We start from the raw sequence: 25,412 nt of genomic DNA, 5'->3' as shown, positions 1-25,412 counted from the left end.
TGACATCGACGTACGCGTAATCCGCGTTTCTAGAAATCGTTCTCGATGATCGAGCAACGGTCTTCCGGCTTCGAGGGGGGAGAAACAAAGGAAAAGAGAAACGGAACGGTTCGCGGGAAAGAATAAAAAAATGTATTGCGTCGACTCGCGTTCTCGATTATGCTCCGACGCGATTAGGCACGAACCTCCAAGTCGGCTTGAAAAGAGCGTTAAAAGGTTATAATGTTATTTCGCCGACGGGTAAATCGCTGTTACGAGGGGACATAGAGCTCGGTCCGTGGGGAAACGGGGTGGGTAGAAAAAAGAGGGAAATCTGGTCTGATCGGAAACGTATCTCGACCGATACTACTCGCCAAAAGTGAGCTTTCGTTCCTCGTAGATCGCGAGTCACGGACACGGGAGTTGTCAACCCTCTGGCTGCGAATCTATGGACGAGAACGACTCACCCATGGAAAAGTGTTCTTTCGAACGAAAAGAAAACTGTTGTACGATCTGCTACTTTGCTTTCTTAGCAGATTTTCGTACTTGGGCTTCTTCGTAGTTACGTGTAAAATTTTACTCTGCGATCGAGAACGGTGTCAAAGGCCGTAATAATATTACCAACTCGGTTTGTACCTACACGGTACATGGCCTCTACTCGTCGACTCGTCCTTTTTCTCTTCAGCAACTGTCACGATCGATGATGAACAGTTTCTGGCCCTTGCAGCCAAAGGGTTCGACTAACCGCGAGTTAAAACGCGATGTAGGGAAACACCGAGGCCACGGACGCATCGTAATTTCGTTCTTACGCGACGTTACGAGACTGGGAGTACAACGCGTGGCGTCCGTTGTCCTCGCGTTGATTTGTCATCGTTGTACGGTGTTTGTGCTTGTGTGTGTGTGTGTGTGTGTGTGTATGCGCGTGTGTGTATGTCCATCCTAATCGATGAAGTGAGCGAAGGGCTTAGGTCGAACAACGTCTTCATTTCGCTGACCGACTCGCGTCGGGGTCGAGCGCAAAACAAAAAGTTCCAGCGACTCTATTTCTTTTTCTTTTCATTTTTTCCTTTTGCTTTTTTTTTCCTCTCTTTCTCTCTGTCTCTCTCTTTCTCTCTAGCACGGGTGTATCAAGGGGAGAGTATGCTCCCGCTTGAAAATCGATCGACCTACAAACCCTCGTAATGGAATGCAAAAATTCGACGGGCAACCCATTCAGGATTCAATTCGTGTGGCTCGATTGCAGTCTCTCTCGATCGACTACAGAGGGAGAGAGACGCTCTTTCAACTTCGACTTTCTCGAAAACGGACATCTCACTCCGACATCTCACCCCAAACGCCGGAAACACGGCCGATTTGGACGTTCAAGATGCGTTTAAAAAGCGACGAGATCGATCTGCTTGGAAAACGTCACTTTGTTGTTCGAAATACCCAAATACACAGTTTTTACTACATCGAGTAGTCGTACGATTCGACTTGCGAAGAACTTTTAGCGCAAACGAGCAAATGTGAAAATAATACGAGAGACTTAAAAAAACAAATATTGCTCGAAAAGGTTGTAACCGACCGAGATCGGTTCAAATGAAACTATTTTAAAAGACGTGGAGTGCACGTTTCGCGATTTTTACAGAAATCGGTCTCGTTACTTTTCATACGCATCTCGTTGACACGTGGCTGTTCAGTTTTTTGTTCGGTCTAACGTGAAAGCCACGTGAATCGCGATTTATAAAAATTGGGAAAAAGAATAACAACTCCGAGAATCGAAGAATAGATTACGAGCAACGGGCGAGTAGAGCGACCGAACGAGCGAGCGGAACACTGGTAACGAGTCGCGGCACAAGACGAGAGACCGCAGCGACTGAATGGGTCGGGTCGGATGAAAGTCGTGATTGCCTTAATTATTTCTCTAGACGAGGTTACGAGAGATGTAAAAACAGAAGAACGGACCGCGAAGGTGGGTGCGGTGAAGGTGTTGGTGCGACGTGTAGTGGTTATTGTTCTGGTTCTTGTACTGGTTCTTGGGGTCGTTAGAGGAGGTCGACGACCGGTTCGACAGGCTGGTGGCGTCACCAGGCCATCGCATTCCGCAGCAGAAATCCGCATCTGTAACACCCAACAACCCTTGCCCACGTCTCATCCTTTTTTTTTTCCTTTCTCTTTTCTTTCTCTTGCTACCGAAATTCAAGGAACTCCTTCTAAACCTACTCTTGCTAGCTACGGTATCGTCTACGTACCCTCGTCGCTCTAATCTCATTTTTCTTTTTTCAATATTTTTTCTATATTTTACCAGCACAGAATGGAGCAGAGTCTACGATAAAACAGCAACGACAACTACTGCTATTTTTTTTCTTTTTGCTTCGTTTTGCTACTTTTTTCCTCGCTTTCTGTACGTGAAATTCACTCTTTCAATGCGCGTGTTGCGTCTTTGATGATTTTTACCCGGAATGGTCATTGGTTCGAGATCAAGTGTCCGTGTCCGTGTGTGCACGTGCGCGCGTGCACGCGTACGCGCGCGTGAAGAGAAAGGGGGATAAATACGGCGAGAGGAATTTGCGAGGGAGAAGGTAGCGGGGACGCGCGCACATGTGAGTGTGTGTGTATATGTGTGGTGGGTAGGGGGTAGGGGTAGGGGTGTGTGTGTAAATTTTTTTTTTTTTTTTTTTCGTTAGAGTCTCGTTGTCAGTGTGTGGAGATTACTGTGACACCCAACAACTCTTGCCCACGTCTCATCCTTCTTATCTTTTCGATCATCTAAGAACTTTTTGCAACGGATCGCGAATACTCGAGTTTCGAGTTATTTTTCTCTCTCTCTTCCTGGAAAGAGAGCGAGAGAGGAAACTCGAGAGTCATCGTTTACTCGATCGAAGTTACGGGGAGTAGGGGTGAGTACTTTCGATGTTGATTTTGACAGACAAACACGTGTTCTGGTTTAGACCAGCAACCCTAAGGACGCGACGATGGATTTCCAATTAACGCGTCGGCTCGCGACCCGTTTAGGAGGTCCTTGATCGTCGACGAATCGAATGTACAGGGTGGCCTGTGGCATCCGAAAGTCGCTCGAGGAATAAATTTCGCGCGCGAAAACGATAAAAGAAATGTTTGCGCAAACATATATCTCCTGTTCGCAATAATTCTTTCGATGGATGCAAATACAATATTACAGTCGAGCCAATTCCACCCTTGCGATTCAAGTCCGAGTTTCAAGAGAAGTCGTATTCAGGAATATCAAATTCCGTTCGTGAACCATTCTTTATTTACTTTCGTCTCTCACACGTTACGGGACACCTTCTATATATAGTACATAGAGCGTGTTTCGTAACACGCGACACCTTCTTCGAGGACCACCCGTTAAATCCCGATTATCGTCCTCAAAGTGGTTCCCGCGCGATACGAGCCTAATTAGACTACCCGAGGTGTAATTAGACCGACAAAGAAGAATGGGGTTAACATGGAAAAATGCCAAGTAAAAGTCTCGTAGATCAGGGGGCTACCTTCCGAAAAGTAGAATCGGGAAGCTGCACCCCTGAACAATCCAGTTTCCCATGCAGCGTCTCGTTTCCTCCGTTTCGTTCCTTCCGTTCGCGATGCGCTCTCTTCAACCTCCCTCCCTCGACCCTCCCTCGATCCTCCCTCGGGCGATCGTTATCTCAAGCTTCGTTCGTTTGTTCGTTAAGTTCGTTAACCCTTAAATCCATACGGTTGTGGAATCGTAACGCGCTTGTTTTTCATTTATTAAACACGGTACCTCGATACTCTCGTTTTAGGTGAAACGATCCGAAGAATCGATACGTGTGGAAGAAAAAGGCAATTCCCTTCGAGAGAAAGTGCATCGGTATTTTTCACTCGCATCGTTGCACTTATGAAAATGTTAAGTTCTACATTTGTTCACTCGATACCTTTGTAGTAACGGTGTCGAGCGATCGGTAAGGTGCTCCCGAGAAATTATTACTATTTGAATATTTTCGTTACGCGGTGTCTTGAAACGTTGTCGCGCGCGAAACAAGCGGTCGACGGTCTCATTGGTCGTTCCAACGTTTGCGAAATACCCTACAACGCGTTGAAAAGAAAAGGAACGGCGGCGGTTGGAGGTGGAGGGGCAGAAACGATACAGACGGTTGTTTTCTTCGGCTCTCGAGTCTCGTCGCGGTCCCCTCTTTATCTCGCGCTCGTAAAAACTCGCTTTCTTTGCGTTCAGTGGCTGTAGAAACGACACCGGCGCTCGAGGGCGACGTGGGAATCTTCCCGTTCCAAACGCCCGATACAAAAGGAGACCGTACTTTTGTCGAGCCTCCACGAAAGGGTAGAAAACGTCCTCCGCGATCGAACACGGTATTCGATCAATCGGACGATCGGTGTTGGGCGTTAACCGGTTACGAACAAAAACCATCGAGGCCTTATCCGTGCGAGGTTACCGCGAGCCCCTTGACGCGCGCCTCGGGTTAAAAAAAAGTTATCTAAACGTAGAATCGAATAAAGTTACTTAAACTTTATCGACCTTCCGAAGCATAGCTCTTTTATCGAGAAATTGTAACACAAATCCCTCCGTAGATGCGACACGCAATTACGTATAGACAAGAAACTCGGATATCGTACGTTGCACTGTAAATTTAATTAACATTCTTCGAACAACGCCTCGTGCTTTATATTTGTATCTTCGCGTTACGTAACATCGTACCAAAGTGTTCTCTCGCCGAGCGATAATAGCAATTTTCTAACTCACGGCTGACTTTGTACGGGCGAGACGACAAAGACGAACTGCCAGACACGACGGAGCATTTCAGCTATTTACGAGTAAAATGACGATTCGTCCTCGACTGTTGTCACTCTCGGAGCCTCGAATCAACCGACGCTCGAAACTTACGCAACACCCGTCGAATAAAGTTACGGTGTTACGGTTGAAACTTTTATTCGACGCCACGGTCGAATCTTTCCTCGAATCGTCCCAACTTTATTCGTAAAGTTAACCGAGACACTCGAAGCCTCGAGTTATCGGCGGCCTCTTCTCGTCCAATTAACTGTCTTCGACCGTACGTAAACGTGTTTCCGATGGAAATATTTTTCCCCGCACGAACGTTGTTCGAAGGTTCGAGTTATCGACCCTTTCTTACCCGATTAACGAGACCAAAATCGGATAGCTCTTTCCGAAGAAAAATTTCAAGCAAAAATTAGTTGAACGTGTTCGGTATCGTGTTCTTCTAACACGAGAGAGGAATAAAATTCCAACGACTTTGTTAAAATTGTGCCCGATCCGCGATCAGCGTACCCTTGGTAGACGAGCGGGAAGTTGGAGCTCGCGAATCGCGTCGTGCGAGTACCACGTGCCAATTACGAACACGTGTCCGCTAGTTGAGACCGTCGGGTGGATATTATTATGAACGCGTCGCGATTGCTCGCGTACTTGGACCACGAAATTTGGCAGTGTCCGCGTTCGTCTATGAACTCTCGATGTTGCGGACACCTTGGCACGTTGTATTTCTCTCGACGAATGTTCAATCGAAGGAGTCTTCTGGTCCGCGAGCGACTAAAACCAAACGTCACGTGGACTCTACGCGGAGTCAATGTTTTTTATCGTTTCGATACATTAATAGAACTAATTGTTTCGAAACGTTTAATAGCACGTAAACATTAACAGGGGATTCGTTTAGTCGCGTGAGGTTTATTTCGGTCCAATAATTATGAAATACACTTAACGGGTGTTCGATTAAGAGGATCGTCGATCTTTGAGCGTGTAGCTCGCAATCCGCGTGCGAACAAATGTCCGTAAATTCTCATCGAACGCCAAGCATTTCTGGTTCTCCCTCTTTTCGTCCGAAAAAGAAAAAAAGAAGAAAAATTATTTTCGTTCGAAGGACGTCAACGGAGGAGGGTGAAGAGCGCTCGAAACGGAAACGAGGCGTATCGCGCGAAGCTGCCACTAATTATACTTACTTCGAACGAGTATGTGTGTATATATATATGTATATACATATATATTTCTACGCGCGATAGCTGCAAGCTACTAGCTGGCTGTTTATCGCGGCATCGCAAATACGTTTCGATGCCTCGGCGAGCTCGATAGAAGCTTCCCTCTGCAAAGCTCGTTCAAGCTTGACAAGAGTACGGACCGAGGTTGGGAGAACCGGCCGCCGCTCTGTTTCCGACGAAAATTTTTGCCTCGATGAACGATCACGGAGTTGAGTAAGCTAATAGAGCGGGCCGAATCGTGAAATTCGACCGGTCCTCTCGAATAATCCCGTTCGTGTTGGAAAGCAGCTGGCTGGACGAATCGCGACAAAGGTTCCGAAACATCGGTCGATTTTATCGTACTTACTTCTCGCGTCACAATATCGTCGGAGCATCTCACGACCTGCGCGGAAAAAGAAAATCCTGTCCTCGACCCGTTTTCAACACCCGTCTATAAATATTCCGTTACGCGAACGAATCGAGCGGAGCGGGTGACGCGATCTTAATTGCATAAATTTTCACCTCGATCAAACCTACTCGCGACTTACGGGAAAATCGATACGAAAATCTAGGCAGTTTCCACGTTGGAAGAAATTTCGAGATGGAACAGCACCGATCGATCCTATCGCGAAACGATCCCCGAGTGAGAAATTTTCACTCGGACCGCGCCAAACTTTTCAAATTGATCGAAAAATTCATTCTACGAGCGAAATCGGTCCCAACGGTAGGGTTGCTTCCGACGAAGAAATCTGTTATTCATCGATCGGCCGTTTACCCCGATTCTCCGCGCGGAACAGGAAGAACGTTATAATTGCCCGTGACACGCCCCACTGCCGGCCTGGTTTCCGGCACCGACATGCTTGTTCGCGCGAAACGGAGAAACGAACCGTCGTTTATTAGATCGATGACTAATTGCCCGCGAGCCAAACGAATTTACCATTCGAACAAATCCAGGCCAGCCCCATCGATTCGTACACGCGAATTTCTATAAAACGTGACGCAAAACATTCCTCGTTACGTCACGAGCCACTAGATGTCCGCGGGAATCGATCGACTCTCCGCGTTTCTTTCTCTTTTTCCTTTTTTCTTTTCGTTCCGCTGCTTTTACATTTCTTCGCCGAGAAACGTTTAACAATTATTAGAAGCGGTCCCGACCGACGGTGGACGATTTCACGCGACGTAATTATAAAGCTCGTTAACCCGAATTGAAATTATCGCCCGTTACGGCAAATTGTTTTCCACGGGCGATCACGTCGATACAAATCGACGGGATTAAATCGATCGATACGGCTCGAATCACTCGATCTGGCGCCCCGTTCGACACTGGAAGATACATGTATCGAAATGAAAGGAAAGAACGAAAGAAAATGAGAAACAGCCGCCAATGAATTTTTACTCTAGAGGATGAGTGGGTTCGAAACTTTGCCGAGCGGTAATGAATTTTTCAGAGCGTGTAGGTCCCGTTCGTGTCGCGATGCAAATGTCGGGGAGAAGTTCCTCTCGTAGAGGGAAGTTGGATCGCGCGAAGAATCCCGAACAGTGGGGAACTGCAAATTTATTACTGCCGCGAAATTGAATTTCCGAGCGAGCACCAACGCGCGGTAAACAGCTGGTAGCGAATGCCCCGAAGCTAGTGATAGAGGACCGGCAATGATCGGACGGGTCGCCCGACCCGCTAAGCAGCTGCTGCGAGACTTTCCTTTCCCCCCACCCTCGATCCTTTCTCGCTCGTCGTCATTCAGTACCGGACAAATTCAGTCTTTCGACGAACAATACCTCGACTTTACATTTTTCATCGCTATTCTCAAAATTTCTAACAATTCTTTCCTCGTAAGTTTACCAATTCGGTGAATTTCACGAGTCGTCCGTCCGATACTGAGTAATTTCATCTCTTCCCTTCGCGCACTTTCACACACCTTTCTCTCTGTTTTGCCGATGCGGACGAGAGTCTCGAGCATAATTCGATCGCACAGTGTTTCGAATCGATTCGATGATTGTGAAAAGTACGGAGCGTCTCGAAAAACCTCGAATACGTCGGACAAGAGGAATTTCTCTCGGTTAAGATCGAAGAGGTTTGCGCTAAATATTTCGTCTGAAAATCGTCGTTGGTAACTCTCACCGACCTACCCTACCGTCTCCCGTTCTTTTCAACCCTTTGCACTCGAGGAACCTCGACTGGAACTATTATTCGCTCGATGAAATTTCTCGATAGAAAATTACGCGCCTAATTTCAAATGGAACTTTTCCGGTTCCCGGTATTTCGTACATTGTTACACCTTGCGATACATTCGAACGAACGCGAAGCATTGTAAATGATCAAAGCCGGTAAGGAACCTGAGCGCGAAGAAACGAACCTCGAGCGACGATGAAACAGTGACGAACCGATATACAAGAGCGAAAGTGGAAGGCGAAGAAATCTCCTCGGTAGTTTACGGACGTCCGTTAATGCGTGTACTCACCTGAAAATCCGAGACGCGAGCCATGTACCCGAAAGCGATCATAGCTTCTCTAGCGGAATCGCGAAACTGGTGGTTTTCGAGTCTCGTTCGAGTTCGTAGCAGGCGGACGACCTTGAACGGCCAAAATATTTAGCGCAGACCTCGAGCGCTCGAAGCGATTCGAAACGGGTCTCAGTAAATATCTGTCTCTCCTCGTTCCTCGTTTTTACGTTGTCCGCACTCGTTGCGCACTCGTCACGACGGGCACGGAAACACGCAAACACGCAAACACGCAAACACGCAAACACGCATACGCGCGGGGAGAAACACCATGGGCTCGTAGAGACGGTCGGAGCAATGCGAGAGAATCAGGGGCGTTCGTTTCTTTCTCGTTCGCCGCTCGCTCTCGTTTTCGTTCTCGTGCTGGTTTAGCGTGATCAGGTCGATTTCTATATAGAGTACCCTTTTGACGAGGGGTGAGCAGTGAGCTGTGGTTGTGTGGTGCTGTGTGGTGGTAGCGGTGCCGGTGATGTTCGAGGTGCTCTGGATGGTCGGGGTGATTGGGTACGAGGTAGTCGGGGGTGTAGTCGTCTTGGCGGGTGTGGGGCGGGGGCCTCAGTGTACCTTGGACCGGGGGCAGAAGCCGCTTGTCGTAACGCGTCGACAGCAGCAGGTTGTCCAGAATCTCCTTGTCCGACTTGCCCTCCTCGAAGCTGCAACACAACGCATTGTAGCTAGCCCCGGAACCCATCGGCACGTCTGCGATATTCTTGCGACTTCCGCGCCGAATTTTCCCGCATTTTTTTTTCTCCATTTACGCAACGAACTCGGTCTTCCAGGGACCCCGAAGGTCGATCGATAGATTACTCTCGAAACGAATAGTGCCTCTCTTGCGTATCAAAATCGCGAACGTATCGCATCGTTAACGAACATTGAACGTTGTTTCCATTCTGTAGGGAGTTTTCGATCGTTCTACCGTGACGAAGGTGTCTAGAGAACGTGTCCAAGGGCAGTGGCTCGAACCTCGAGTTCGAGACCTTTACGGAACTGGACAATTACGAAGGAAAAAAAGTCGCTCGTGAACGGCCGTGATCCGATCGCGTTGAAACCGATCTCCGTTGCCTCGAGGCAACGAGTTACGTGTTCGTAACGAGAATCTCCCTTCGGTAGAAATAAAAGGAAACGCGTGTCTCGTTCTCCCGTGTATTGCGATTAAAAAGAGTACCTCGACGAAATACAATTTACTCTTGACTCGACCTTCGAGGTGTCCTAAGATCTGTGCGGCTCCTTGAACAGCACACAGCACTCGACACACCGTGTGCAACGCTCGCGGAAGGAACGGGTTCATATTTTTCGATGGACTGCGATACTTGCAACGGCCACAAAGATATGTGTGTATTAACACACGCATACGTACATACATACATACATAGATAGATAGATAGATAGACAGATAGATAGATAGATTGACAGATACGTATGTATATTATATGTACACATACGCACATAGATAGACACATATATGTGTGATAATAGTATATATATATATATGAAACGTGACAAAAAATCGAGCTACGGATTATCTGGAGAATGTACACAGCTCTCTAAAACGCACTATATGGAAACAGCTTCTACCTTCGAGCGTCGCTGAATTATTCTGTAAATCGCTATATTAACGTCTGTTGCTTCGATCGTGGCTAGATCACGATCACTAGGTTATCCAAACTTGCCTACTCGGGCTAAACGTGTACAAACGTGATGCAATTGAACGTGCGGGACGACGGCCGAGCGTAGGGAGCTTTTCGATCAATTGCGCTCGATTTTTCCTCGTTTATCGTTCGATACTCTCGAGGTTGCGACAAATACGATTCGCGTACGCGAGAACCACGGAGGTACCCCGATTTACAGCCGGTACGTTAACCCGTTCGAATCGTCCGATGATCCGAGCTGGTCGCGCCACTGTTTCGTCTTGAAAAATCGCTAAACTAGAAACGTTACAACGATCGAGAGAGAAACGTGCGTGTAAAATTCGAATGGAAAAATCCGTTTCGAGATGCGAACGGGTTAATGGTCTCGACCGTAGAATATTCGAAACACTGACGTACATAGGATGAGTTGTTCGCGAGCACGTGGGACACACGAATTTACACTCGAACGAGCCAAGTCCCCTCCTCGTCCCCGTCCCCGTCCCCGTCCCCGTCCCCGTCCCCGTCGACCGGCGTCCCAGTTAATAACGAGACAAGTTTGCGTAGTATTAAACGTAGAACAAATATATAAGAGCTTTTTCGAACGTGAAACGAGGCGACATTAATGGCGATTCTCTATGATCATGCAACGAGAAAAGTAAAGGAATTTTGAACGTTTCGTAGAACACGCGTATCCGATGGGCGAGTACGCCTCGATCTGTTTCGTATCGTACCGGTATCCTCGCTATAATGTCGCTCCCTCGATCCTATCGCAAGCAATAAAATTCGTCTACGCTAGTGTATCTGCGATTCTTAGCTTCTCGATGCGGTCCGTCGAGAGAATGAAAAAAATTGCATAAATATTGAAGATTGAAATCGTTCGATCGACGACGATTGATTCGAATCCGGTCGCGAATCGAGAAGTTAAGAGATGGTCGATCGTTGAAACTGGTGATCATCGTATTCGATAATACGTACATGTCCTCGGCACGCACGAGAGTGACAAGAGTGAGGGCAAGTGTGAGGATACAGAGGATGGTGAAGATGAGGGAGCTTGCGAGGGAGGTGAGAGACAGCGAGAGGACGGACGAGAGGCGGCCGCCACCACCCGCACACCGCCCTAGCGCCACCCAACCCATTCTATGTCATCTGAAACAGAAAGCACGTTTTCCGTGATTAGTATTCCCCGTTCCATCGGAACGGATCCCATCGGGGTAGGCATGGCTGGGTAAAAACGAAAATATAAAAGGGAAATTCTCCGGTGATCTGCTTCCCCGCGATCTTATCTCTTTTGAGCGTGGAAGGCTTACGAACGGTGTAGCCTGACAAATGAATCCCACGTGTAAACAAAGCGGAGGAAGACAGCACCGATCAAGTGGTAGAAGCATTTCGGTGTATCGTGTCGTATCGATGTACCGAGTGTAAGGTATACGATACGATGCGAACACCGTTCACTTCGTAAAACGGTTCAACCATCTTGCCTTTCCTCGATTCTCTCCAAGTTATACGCGTCTCGTCGAGCGGGCAAACGGAATTTGTGTTCGCGCGACCAAAAGGAAATTGTATCAAGGTGAGGCGTGCGATCAATTTTCATCGCGCGGAGACTACTTGGCGCGGATCACACTCTTCCCTTTTCTTCGGGCTCGAAAAGACCGACGACACAAACGGCTGAGAAATGTTCAGCCGGTATGTATACAGACACCCCGGCAGCCAGCGCGTTAATAGAACGGTGAAAGGTTGCCCTCGAAAGACCTGCGGACACACTTTTGATCTACGACCCCGTTGGCCGATTCGTGTACGTGCGTCCCGAACGACACACGGCCGGCGTCCTGGCCAGACGATCCCTTCCGGCGGAAACCGACAAATAGGGGCCGAGAGTCCAAACAAGGGACCTGCTATTTCGAAGCTCGGATATTACGGCTATATTAGGGTGCTCCTTTTACGTCCCCTTTCCTCTACCTCTTCGGTCCCAGAGGGTCACCGAAATCGCGTTACAAACGCGACCTGCCGGTCGCTAATATTCTCCTTTTATTTTGTCCTCGCCCTAGTTAGTATCCGTTGTTCCTTCGTCGTCCTCTCTGTGAACAAACAACTCGTTTAATGTCGATCCGGCTCGAATCGATCGTTGCTGCGTACGTAGCGCACACGGTGGTACACCCACTGATCGAAATAGAATTAAAAATCAAAAGTATCGCGATCCAAGTACGATACGAATCGAAAGTTTCGAAGAACCACGATACTCGGAAACAGGGTATACCGGGTTACCGGGTCGTGAGCCTGGATTCGAGTTGCGCCTGAAGACACGGTTTTCGGCGACTCCGTGCAGCGCAAAGTAGATCGAACCTCGGTGTCTGGCCATGGACGGTCCTGGTCCACTGTGCCGTTCCAGGTGCCAGCGTTGCTCCAACAGATTCGAAACAGATTCGCGTCGCTAATATTTCCATTCCAACATCGTTACCCGGTATCCACGACGTTTTCACATTTTACGTGCAAAGTACGAGAATCGAACATCGATTTCCGTACTTTCTACAAAGTATTGTCGACGGCTGATCCTATCGGTCGCGTCCAACACCTTCGGAGCGCAAAGTTGTCCGCGCTGGCGCGTTTCGAGCACGTTGTTGCGCAGAGATTCGTCAAGTATTTCGAGGAGGGGGAAACGTTTCCAACTCCTTTCTCTTTTTTCCTCGAGTCATTGAAAATTCCTCTCGACCCTCCGAGTACGGGAACGAACTAGGAAAAAAGTTGAAACGCGAGTTCCGCGTCGTACAACTTCGCGGAAGACCTTACCCTCCCTCCCTCCCTCTATCGAGGATCTTTCGCATCGATGCGGGTAACGAGATCTCGGGAATTCGACACCGACGAAACTCAAGAATCGGTTTTTCTTCTCCGCCCAGAGGAGATACCCTCGCGACGAAACTGACCACGCGAAATAGACGCGGTAAGGTTTCCAAATTGATCCTTCCTTTCCATGGTTCGAAAATGGAATTCTTCCCGAGGAAGTGGAAGTCTTTTGGACCGAGATCGTATCTGGGCTCGAGTTTGCTGGCCGGTAGTGTTAGCCGTACTTGCGTCTTTTGAGTGAAATTCGTACGAAGAGAGTGTTTCGTAACGTTAAACGGTTAAAAATGTAAGCTACTGGAACGATACTCCAAAGTACAGTTTTTACGTATCTTCTCTCGCGGGGAATGCGCAATTATCGTTCTCTGGTCTCGCGCTCTCTCGAATATAGTAATCGAACCTTCTCGTTTTGCGGCGCAAACGGTTGGGATCGGGAAATGCGAAACCTGACCGTACCGCGTTTATCGCCGCCGTTCCTCGGAGAATCGAACGCGATCCATTCGCGTGCCGGGTCCTCCTCCTCCTCCTCCGTGATCCCCGCACGGCCACCGTTCCACCTACGAGACGATAACAACGGAAACTAATATCTACGTGGCACGGATGCTCCGAACTGTTTGCGAAACCCGCGATCGCACCCGAGGAGTTCACTGCGTACAAGAGGGTGAAATTGAGTACGATCGCCCGGTGCAGCTGCGGCTAACTGGGTTTCGTTGCCGGTGAATTTAAGAACGGTCTTAATTGGCTAGCCGAGCCGCGAGGGAGAACCTCTTTAGAAAACGGAGAACCGTTGGAAGCTAAGGAGTTCCGGTTTTACTTTAATAACGACCATGGAAATACGAACTTTCCTCGGATTACTCGTAATCGCTCGATATCACATCCGTTACACTGCCCAAAGACGACGGAGCTTCAATATTTCAAGCAACCGGTTACTACCGAACGAAACACCGAGAGCGCAGCGACTAAAAACCTCTCGACGAAGAACAAAATTGAGAAAAGATAAACGTGTAAGGATTTTTCAGACTCGGTGCACGTTCTTCGAGTGTCTTACTTTTCGAGGAGAATCTACCAATTAACGAGAAAACGAGGCTACTCGCGATCGATGATACCAACTATATGGTATTAATTGCTCGAATTTCCGAGTTATAATATTATTCGTTGCACCTTCTTAGTGCTCGTAAATAGGACGATACGGAGTGGTATAGATGGCAATACGGTCTACGCGAGAAAATGAATCGAAACTATCGAGCAAAGCCTCCTCGATGGAGTCATTGTTTCCGAGAAAAATGACAAACGTTCAACAGGTACGCGCGCGATCGAGAACGACTCGTCCGGCGTGTCTGTCCATTACTCGTTACTTCTACTTCGATCGGTGCGTTTAAGCGCCAATGGTGGGAACCCAGACCCGAGTCGTCCTCGATCGATGCGCGTGCCACGAGAATATTCAAACTGAATTTCCTCGGGAACCGAGCCACGTTCGTTCGAGTTTCTCACCTAGAATTACCTATCGTTGATGATATCAACTTTGAGTTTACCATCGACGATGGTAGCGCCAACGTAAGTAGGGGTGCCGAATCACGGACAGACACGTCGGTCGAAATTCATTTCTCCGAAAAGACAGCTGCACGCGACAAAAATTCTATTTCACATTTTCGGTACAATGTTTCACGCAGGACGACCGGTTGTCGGCTTCGTTGCGCGTACTCGATCCTCTCGGCCGAGCACGAATATTTCGTCGAGTTCGCACGATGCAAGGCCAGGCGAGGCCAGACGAGGTGTTCGGGGCCGCTCTCGGTTACCTCGGTCCCATTTTCCTTTCTGTGGACACGATGATCGGCCCGAGGCGCTTTTAGAACGCGACGCGCGTCTGCTCCTCGTAAACGCTTGAATCGTGCCAGCTGAATCCACGCGTTGCGCGACTCGTACGCGAACCATCGGGGAATCAACCAGTTGCGCGGCTACGACCAATCGATACGGATATTTCTATTCTCGTCGACGCGTTTGCCGGAATCGCAAAGTCGTTCGAAGATCACTTGTGAAACTTGTTCACGCTTAATTAGGGTGGACGACCACCACGGTAAGTGGAAACGCGGAACGCCCCGGGGGAGGGAACCAGGAACGCGCAAACAAGGACGAAGAGGAAAAATTCATTCGTTCAAACGGGACTCCGCTTTTCCCCAGGGACCGAACCCCCGAGAAAAAAGTATTTGCGTCGAGAAAATAATGGCTCCTCGTGACTCGGTGAAACAGGGGACGAATACCTCGGACCGAGTCGTTCGGCAGATCGCGAAAACTATTATATTTAACGCCGATAGGATGGAACTTTGGACGAAAGTGTGCGCGTTCTTGTACCTAACGAATACAAATGGAACTCGTTCTCCTTACGTGTCACGTGATCCAATGTTTTCTTTTCGTTCGATGTTTGTTTAAGGAAAAAGAATCGTTTCCCGCTCGTAGAGATCGAACGGTGCTCCGTTAGTTTTTCAGCGACGATGCGACAGATTCCTTGCAAGCTAATACGGCTCGTTCGTCGATCGTTGTTCAATACCGAGGATAGGATAGGACCTCCTCCGTAAACTCTGCTCCCGTTTTGCAAGGAAATCGGAAAGAGAATCGGTCAACGGGACCCAAGCTCGGCCGGCAATCTCCGAAAACCAATATTTCCACGAATACGTAATTCACCGGACTCGATGTGTATCGCGAAAATCGACATCGGCCGGTTCATTGAATTCCAGGCTCGATTATTTCATCGAATCGCGCTTTCCCAGCGAAACTGTCCACCTGGTTTATCCGGCCGTGATTCGCCGCTGGATAACCCACGATTTTTCATTTTAACAGCGGGATAAACAGCGCGGCGTGAAAAAATATGCGGTTCGAAACGCTGTTCAAACGTAAGAAGTTGTCGTCCAGATTCCAATTGCAATTCTAACGGAGAAAATCGTGGTTAGGTCTCGATCGAAGGAAACCGTCTCCTCTGTTTTTAACGACGCGAACAATATTCGTTGAAACGATTTCGAAGGAGGAACCACGCGGAAGAAAATCCCTTTCAAGACCATTGGTAAATTTTATTAGAAGAACTTAATTACGGTCTTCTGCACGAGCGAGGGAATCTCTTTCATCGGAGACACTCCGTATAGAGATACTTTTAAACGCGTGATAAATAAATGGATCACCCACGGACTAATTTTAATCCTCGGCTCGCTGTACTTTATCGATTTCCCATACTTTCCGCGTACCTGTCCCACGAGTTTATTTTCTTTTTTCCAATTTCCCGCGTACGTATAAGTGTGCAGGGAGGACGAGGCGGTTATTCTAGGTGTAAAAACCGATCCGATATTTTTGGAAAAGAAAGAGCGAAAATTTGGTTTCGCTGGACAATGTAATGCAAGAGGAAAGTATCGCGAGCATGCCGTTCCCAGTTTATCGGTAAACACCCGAGCTAAAAGATTCTTCTCTTTTAACGTATCTCTTTAGTTTTGCGCGTGTAATAACCCCCTGCCGTCTATAAAAGCTACGATCGTTTACAATAATAAACGAAGATATAAAACGAAGGCGGATCGATGTCTCCCTCCCGGGATCAACGAGATCGCAACAACGCGCCTTGGGATTTTCAATTTTCTTTATAATTTACGAGAAAGTGAATTAATCCCCGACCGATAGTCGCAGCTTAGAGAATAATCTACGTCGGAAAAGCCTGGCGATAATCAGGTTACCGGGCGTAGCGATCCATTTAAGAACCTAGCGGCCGCTGCGCTCCCGACAGCAACGATATTCTTTCGGTTTACTTATACGGTGCCGCTTATTAATCACTTTTACCGCTACCTCTGCCGCCTCTTGTTCCACCGGCTTATTTCTCGCGGGAAATTATCGATAAATCGTTTCGTTCGAGCGCTTTGCGAAACTCGCTCGGCTGCGAAATCGCGTAAATTGCGCACACCCATAAAATGTGTCTTTTAACGAGAATAACTTGGTCCTCGGTCTCCTTTCGTCATTTTCGAAGTGCGCTCGCAGCTGGTTCGCTGTACCCGGTGGCTGCTGACGTAATACCGTATCCTTTCCTACTTCCAAAGGACCGGTACGCGCACGGTTATCCCGTGTGCTCTCCGCTCTCGAAATCTTCAAGATCGTCGATCCAGAGGTTCCACGATATTGAAACGACCGAGCTTGGACTTTCGAAATTATTTCGATATCGTATTTATAAAACGATAACGAATCTAGCCGTTGCTCGTTGCGGTTATCGAGTGTTCGAAAACACGTACCTCTGGAAATTTTCGACCCACCGTTTCGAATTTCGTTATTCGAACCGTTCCCTCGAATTTACTCGACGTTGAGCGGAAACATCTTTTAAAAGGTATCGTCCGAGAGTCGACTCGATCAACGTTCGTGGGATAAATTTTGAAAGAACGGAGAGAGCAGAAAATTACAACTACGACCGTCGCCACCCGTATCCCCTCCCTCGGTATAACGTTACAAAGGGCGTGTACGGGTAAGCTCTTGGTGAACGAGCACTTTTACCGGGGGTGGTGGTGGTGGTGGTGGTGGTGGTGGTGGTGGTGGTGTACGGGCCTCGGCGTGGTCGTAAGGTTAAGATGGATTTAAGAAAGAAGGGGAGGAAAGAGCGGCGAGGCACAAGGAATTGTTGGTCGTGACAGTGATCGTGGGCAGTGTTGGTCGGACCAGCAGACGGCTAGGTACGAGTAAACGCTACCAGCAACCGTACAGCTGATGCTCGTTCGATCAATACGGGGCGTTGCGGCACGAAACGCTATAGAGTATGTCACGTGGCTTAGCCTGTCCCATTCTGAGTCCGCGACTCCTTTCCACGGTGCACTCTCTTCGCCTCTTTCTCTCGCGAGCTCCCCGTCGTCTCTCCTTCGAGCTTTCCAGGATACCTTTCCGTAGCCTCGACGCTTTCCTTTCACCGAACGATCCACCGCGGAACAATTCTTCGGTTCTCCCCGATTTTACCGATCGAAATCGGTCCCGGTTGCCGCGGCTGTTATCGTAATCGCATCGAAACGATACGAGTCGCGAGTCGACGTCTTTTCTTACGCGGTTGTCGCGATTGCGCACGATTTCGCGGTCACTCGACGCGCATTATTTCACCGCGCCTGACGAGCTTTTCGCTCGTCCAGATCCTCGCGACACCGCTCGATTAAATATTGCAACGGACGCTCGGCCTCGCGATCCCTCAATTTCTCCGAGTGTAAGTTTTATCTTTTCTTTTTCTAACAATTTACCTCGCATTCCTGACAATGAAATTACAATGTACAGTATCGTGGGTAAATTTCCTCGATGAATTTTAGGTAAATCCGACACGATGGATATTCGCGAGTCGTTGTCCGTCCCGTATTTCGATTGGCGAAAGGATCCGCGGATGGAGAACGTTCTTTCGGAAATTAACGCGAAGACGGTATCTAGAACACCAGACACGGAGACGCCATTCTCTGTTCCCACATCCCCGCAACCCCTCCGTGAAAGCGTGTCGCCCGATCTGGGACGGACACGTAATATTTTGAGTAACGCAATTTCCAACGGAAGCTTTCGTTCAATTCCTGTAATTAAGGAACGATGGCGTCGGGGGTTACAGTGTATAGAAACCCGGAGCCGAACGAGAAACGTTTTCTCTTTTCAAGTGGGCGTTTCTTTGCTTTTCTAACGAGACTGCGCGCAAATAACTCGTCTCCTCGACCCCTCCGCGCAAATTCCCCGAGGAGATTTGAAAATACTTTACCTTCTTCCGTCTCTCGTTCCTGCGCGATGGAATTACACAATTCGCGCGTTGTTACCGTCGACGCTATTTCGGGGACCAGTGTGTTACAAATCGAAAAGTTTCGTTAGCCTAAGGGAGACCGGCGCTCGGCACTTCGAGTTCCTCGGTCGCGAAAAGCACGTTTCGATTTTCATCGGAAAATCTAGGGTATTTTCGATCACGGGGACGGTACCATTTGGACAAAGGACGCGAAACACTGCAGACTCTCCCGCAACTCGCCCCATCCCTTGTGAATTTTACCCAGAGGCTGTAAACGTGATCCCCGAGTGCGGAACCGCGAGTCTCCTCCGATGAAAAATGAAATCGTAGGAAAATCGGACCGACGAAAATCTGACGTCTTTGAGATCACGTACGAGGAACCGAGGGTCGTCGCGCAAATTTTCCGGATAATTAAGTGCAACCGGCCAGTCGCGCGACGCTGCAGCCCACCAGCTAGCGAGCGAACCGCGAGACGTTAGTATACACGAGCAAGCATATTTTTAGATTTTTACGATGCATCGAACGCATCCTCCCTTCTCTCCCCGTTCTCTCCAATTTCGATTCCTCGGAGCAGCCCGCGGAGCTTCGCGAAGGTCTTGCGACTCAGGTCCACGAGGATAAGGGTAATCTCGCGAGAGAAGGAGAATCAAACTTTCCACTCCGTGTTTGCGCTCGAATCGATAGCTCGACGAAAAGAAAAATTAACCCTACGGTACAATCTTCGGCAAATATGATTCAAGGTCGATGTACCTTGGAGTCGTCTTGGATCCGTTTTAAACACGAATCCCCTGTTTTGCCAGTCGGCGAGGAAGCCGATAACATCGCGCAAAGGTGAAGGCGCTGAATTAACTAGCTAGGTTAAGGACGAGATTTTCCCTCCGCGAATACGGGTCGCCGGTGTATCGCCATGAACCACTTAGCGGTTGGTTCGCGACCACTGGTTTCCGTGCCATTCTTTTCTGCGACCAAGTTTCGTTTTATCACGGTTACGGACCAACGGGCGTCGATGTTTCCCTTCGGTTCAAGGAGTCGCGTGCCCGACGTTGAACAGCTTCGAGGAAAGCTTTGAAATTGCCATCGGCGTGCCTCGATCGATCCTTGGTGTTGGGTGACTTCTCGCGTTCTCGGGTCTTAAATCGAGGCGCAACGTTGTTTCGTTAACTTTCTCTAGTTATCCACGACTCGCCAAGTTTCTCCCTTAAGGAGACAATGACGACGGAACCGGCTACGAGACACCTCGACGAGTCCCTAACTCTCGAGCCGTTCGATCGATTCGAGTCAGACGACGACGACGATGATGATGTATTTTATTTTTACATTCGTAACAGCGACCAGAATCGGCATTCTACGAGCTACCACGTTGACACGGGAGCTAGCGATGTCTATGTCAGCGACACGATCACTCTTTTAACCGAGAGACCTCTTTTGCCTTGTGCGAGGTCGATTGGCACGAGTCCTTTGAATCTTCAATTGTCCCGTTGATGGACAAGTGGTTGCACAAGTGGATCGGTGCGAGCTATTAGTTTACTATGATATAACCTTTGCGATCAATGGAATGCCGAGATCTTCGACAAGAGTCTTCCCGGATGCATTGCGAGAAGATATTTTTTATCTCTCTGTAGGACGTAGGTTTTCGTAGGATCTAGGTGTTCGCGTAGGTTTCGTGGCTGCTCGGAGAACCTGGAATACGACACTCCGGCCTGTGCAAGTGACGTTGAACCTGTTCGCTGATCCCAACTCGATTTTCATGGATCTCCCCTTCTTCCGTCGGAAAGCACCTTCGAGGTTCGATATACCGCGCGAAAATACGTTCCCAAAAGCGGACAGGCTTCCGAGAGCGAGACGCGAAACGTTTGAGGGGAACTTTTTTCCTTCGATTCCCGGAAATTCGAGCTTATTTACAAACCTGTAAAATTCGTCTCTTCTTCGGGTGCGGAGAGCGGGGGATAGAAACCGCGTTCCAGGGGAAGATTAACGAATCCGAAGAGGGAGACATCAAAAGGACCTCCTCGGTGTACGTAGCCACCACGTGATTTCTCGATGGAGAAACCAACCGATCGGACCTGAATATTTCAGCTCACGTTCCTTCTTCTCTCCCTTCGAACCACCTGGATACGGGTTCCTCGTGTACGATCACGTATACACCCGGACGAATTTAAATTTAAAACGAAAGAAAAGCGCGGCCGGAATATCTAAAGATCCTCTGTAATCAGACGGTAACTGTCCGTGAGGCCGCGTGCACTCGTCTCCGAGTGTCTCCTCGCGAAGCGTTTTAAATACATAAAGACGTGGGGCTCTTTCGCCACGCGCTCGAAACGCGTCCGGGGAGGATTGTGCGCGTACGTAACGACGACGGACGGTTTGAAAGGGAAACTACCCGTCCACGCTTGGGTATGAAACAAACGAACCTTGTTAAAGGAGAGAAAAAAAGAGCTTACCTTAACGTGAGATATTTGGCTGGTCGCAATGGACGAGGCAGGCTGTTGCTGTTCGTTGTGGAGGTTTTTACTTCAACTTTCGCGGACTCTCATCTTCCTTCTCGCCACTTCTCATCCACTTTCACGAGGCGGAAGGCCTCTTCAGTGGCTCATGCTGCTTTCAGCATCGACCGGTGGTAACTGCCATCTGAAAACATACACACAACCGAGGCTCGAAGATTTTTCAAGCGCGTTCTTCTTCAACGAACGGGGAATGGAAACGTCGTAACGGGAAACGAGGATTACTTATTTTCGGTGACTACAGGGTGACTACGGGGTGACTACAGGGTGACTACTGGGTGACTACAACGTGCTCGGGGAAACGGTCAATTTCACGTAGAATGGAATTCGTTGGATCGGCGAATGATCGACGCGAGATCGAGACCACTGGATCGAAGGACCATCCTGTACGAGGGTTATGACACCTAACCGTATCGTAGATCGAAGATAATCACGAGATCGCTAGATCGCGACGCGCCAAGTTGCGCCAGCTCCTCGGAATTGCCGCTGACCGAGCGTCGGGGTGTTGCCAGGAACCTAACAGCGTTCAACCTTGGCCCCGTGGCCCGATTCGTGCACGCTGCGTGCTAACCCACGCTAGCTAACCGTTACGGCTTTGCGACCGAAAGACTGCGGCCAATTAGTCGACTGCACCTATCGAAACACTATCGATCATCGAGTGTTGTCAATCGAATCCTCCGGTTATTACTCGCAGGAATAATTTCAAACGAAAACGTCATCGTTCCGAGGACTCGAGAAACGTCTCGGTCTTTACGGTTCGTCCAACGGCCCATCTTTCCCAACCATCGTCACGGTCCTCCTCGGTGAACAAAAACATCACCCGGGTCCACCCGTTTCTTTTCTCCCTTTGAGATCGGAAAAACTCGACGCAAAAATTTCCCAAAGTTCTTTCATTAGCCCGAAATTGCTCGGGGGGTGACTCCCTCCGGAGCTTGGTCGAAACTTTACCGAGAACTTTATTCGTGTCGGAGCCGAAATATTCGCGGAACCACGAGGCGGATGGTGGAACGTTGGCCAATCGATGTCGGAACGGGTTTTCCGTTCGAAATAAATCCGACTCCGTAGAGTGAATTTCACCGGTTTCGATCGTGTTTTCCACCGAATCTCCTTTATTCGACCAGGCTATTTCGAAGTACCGAACCCCTCGAACGTCTGTCTCGCGCCTTCAAATAAATGGAATATCCATCGGAGGATGGGGCGGGGCACGCCGTCGATGCGCGATCAATTTTTCAAGAAAATTTTACATCGATAATCGTCGAATTCTTTCTTCCGCCTACACGAGGGGAAGAAAAAAGAAAACACTTTACGCTTATCGAGAACACAACATCGCTCACTCTGTATGCAAATGGGATTTAAAAAGCACACGTTTTACGTGCAAACAGTCGTTACGATATTTTAAATAATAAATGATAGCAAAGGGTCTTTGAAAGCACCCACGTACACACGCGCACACTTTGTGGAATCGACACAGTTTTTTACTTTTTTCTTTCGCCCGATAATCTTCTAGCTAGCTCTAGGTCGAATCGACCGACCGACTATTCGTTCCAACAAGTGCGCAACAACGGACGAAGCAACGAGGCGAATACACTCTCGACCAAGATTTTCAAACCGTCCAACTTTTTTTTTATTCTATATTTTATATTGTATTATTATCCACCGCGTATATTACGAACAAATGTTCGAGCGATGCACACCGGTGGTTCGTCGTAATCCGTGAGAAATCCCCGATCTTCTCGCTCGCTCCCTGGTTTTTAAATCTCCCGAATCGGTTTCGCTCCGACCGCGGAATAAGGTTAACGCACAGTCGTACCGCGACACATAGATATATAGATTGCGTACGGATTTCTTCGAGAACTTTTGCGCGAGCTATAGCGCGTTAAACGTCGTTACGATTCGCTCACCCCGCGAGTTTTACCAGCGACGAAACGGGAACAATTGTCACCTATAGGCGACTAAAGTACACACGAGTCCCTTGACTTAGATACGAGCCACCGTTTCAATGGAAACAATTGACTCTATGTCTCGCTCGCGGTGTATCGCTGTGGCGATACATTATAATTACTTTTCCGACGATAACTCTCCCGCCGGTTAAACGTTCCTTCGTAGAAAGTCCCGGTAAAACTATCGATTCACTTTCCTATCGTGAACACGGTTTATCAAACGTTTCTCAACAACGGGGGAAAGAATTGTGTTTAAAATTTTTCACCGTGAAGCCGGAGATCTAATTTTAACAATAATGCCTCTATTCGTCGATAACGAACACTCTATTGCGAAACCTGTTCCGTGTTTCTGATACGGTTTATTTCTTTTTTCGTGCAATTGAGTACAAACATTCACCGTGTAGTCGAAATATCTAACCGTGTTGCAGATCGATGAAGTAAAATGTTGCTCTTAAAATGTAATCGGTAACGATGATAAAGATTAGTCTGCCCTTGGTGAAGAATGAAACTTTATCGGTTCGATTACGGTAAAAAGGAACGAAAGTTGGCTTTAATTCGGCACAATCTCGAAACGATTTGCAGAATTTAGTCAACGATCTACTACTACGAGGAGCGATTCGTCCGATCGATCGAATTACGCGGTTGGAAAGGGAACCGTCGACCAGCAACGTCCGACAGCTAGTCGGTTTATCGATCGAGAATGCTATTTTTGCGTAGGCGTCCCGTTTTCCGTAATAACGCGAATAATGCTATGAAAACCATCCGTCGAGTTGTCGATCGGACTCGACCCTCGATCGTTTTCACGACGCCCGCTAATTTACTTCCATAGAAAATACGACAGTCGCTCTCGGGTCTCCCGGATAGTTGCACGGTTCAAGGATGTCGGATATCGTGGGCCATCGACTTTTCAATTATCGAGATTCAAGCCCGGAAGAACATTCGAAGGCGTTATAAGATTTTACGTTAGATTTTACGTGGGAGAGTGTTATCGACCACGAGGAAAGTTTCCTGCAAGCCCTTGGACCACTTATGGTTTTCTCGTGGAATGTTCTCGATTCCAAAGGAGGGAATAAACCACCGGTTCTAACCAGAGCTCGCGGTGGTAATAACAACCGACCGACACGGTCCGCGTTGCAACGCCCGACGAGTCCGTGGATTCGACGCCGTCCGTACGCATACCGTGCGCGAAACGTCGCGACGTCTGCAAACTCGAGCGCGACTCGAGTGCACTAAAACCAAAGAGTATAACGCGACTTCTTCTCGCGGAACGACGAGTTCCCCCGAACCGGACCTTGCGATGCGTATTACGATGCGTATTGCGATGCAATTCGAAGAAACAAATGCACGCTGCTTCTTTCTTATTTATCGCAGTGGTTCGCGGAAACTTTGTCGGCCGCGAGCAGAGCGAAATTTCTCTCGCGTTTTACCTTTATACGCTATTTTATTTAAATATTATTCGACCAAACAACATATCCGACTTTTATCAAAGAAATATCGATTGGTACACGGCCTAGAAGTTCACCGCAATCGAATGCATAGAGTGGTCAACGTCTTGACCTGTTACGTTTACCTCGTGCCGCATAGTCGTACGCAGGGTGCAGTTAATTGCATCGGGAAAGAAAGGAAGGAAAGGAAGGAAAGGAGGGAAAGGAAGGAAATAATTTAACCCGACCTTGAGTCGTTACGAGCGCAAGCAACGTGTCTTGGTAAGCGTGTAAATTGTGGGAAACACGCGCGAGAAGCGCTTTGAAAATTGATTTCTCTTCTCGAATAATTTTCGGACATGACGCACAGTTAGGCACGAGTTCGAACCATTCAAAGTTCAGAAACAATGTCCACGAGTTTGAATTAATTACTCGATGGTTCACGTTCTGCCATTCCTTCGATAAGAATGACTCTTTGATCTCCGCCTTGTTTCGGAGCATCGCTAGCACGAGCAATTCCAGCCCTAGTGGAATCGATATATTTACGAATTAGATCTCGATAACAGGTCTCGCAAACGAAAGCACGATCCATCCGTGCCATTGATCAAACTCGGTGGCAAAGAAGAAACTTACGTGAGAACGACCGCACCTGTTTCACCCTATCGCCCTACCACCCTAGTAACCGCGAGGCCTACTAACGGTTTCTCCTTCGGATGTTCTTTTCTCGCGTTTAATCCGCCGCCCGAGGAAAGAGGAACGAAGGAACAAGTCGTACGTCGAACGTCGTCCATCGACCCGTACGTGCCTCGTACGTTGTCCGATTTACTTTTATTAACCTCTGCGCTCGATTTACCTAAATTACAACACCGGAGACTTCGTCTATAACTCGCTCGTCGGTTATCGCGACCGTTATATGCATCG

The 25,412-nt window shown here is 48.4% G+C and overlaps 2 protein-coding genes across 31 annotated transcripts in view; one reads left to right on the top strand and one right to left on the bottom strand.

The window, feature by feature from the left end:
* Phcl-1 (pH-sensitive chloride channel 1) overlaps nucleotides 1-25,412 on the bottom strand; it is a 77,785-nt gene that overhangs the window by 29,198 nt on the left and 23,175 nt on the right. For 16 of the 30 annotated variants that reach the window (XR_012991803.1, XR_012991804.1, XM_076309696.1 and 13 more), the window contains exons 2-5: nucleotides 21,068-21,254; nucleotides 11,021-11,191; nucleotides 8,982-9,070; nucleotides 1,924-2,079 (exon numbers count right to left, since the gene is read on the bottom strand). Coding sequence is in view for 28 of the 30 variants with exons in the window: in XM_076309696.1 (XP_076165811.1) it covers nucleotides 1,924-2,079; nucleotides 8,982-9,070; nucleotides 11,021-11,181 (406 nt within the window). In the remaining 2 variants the exon portion in view is untranslated. The other 14 variants (XM_076309716.1, XM_076309720.1, XM_076309722.1 and 11 more) reach the window with 8 other exon arrangements.
* The window catches only part of LOC143145909 (trypsin-1), a 69,742-nt gene that overhangs the window by 33,175 nt on the left and 11,155 nt on the right, over nucleotides 1-25,412 (top strand). The gene's annotated exons all lie outside the window — the stretch shown is intronic.

Source organism: Ptiloglossa arizonensis, chromosome 4, assembly GCF_051014685.1.
Source record: "Ptiloglossa arizonensis isolate GNS036 chromosome 4, iyPtiAriz1_principal, whole genome shotgun sequence".
NCBI classification, from domain to species: domain Eukaryota; kingdom Metazoa; phylum Arthropoda; class Insecta; order Hymenoptera; family Colletidae; genus Ptiloglossa; species Ptiloglossa arizonensis.
This window is presented reverse-complemented; position numbering and strand designations above follow the sequence as displayed.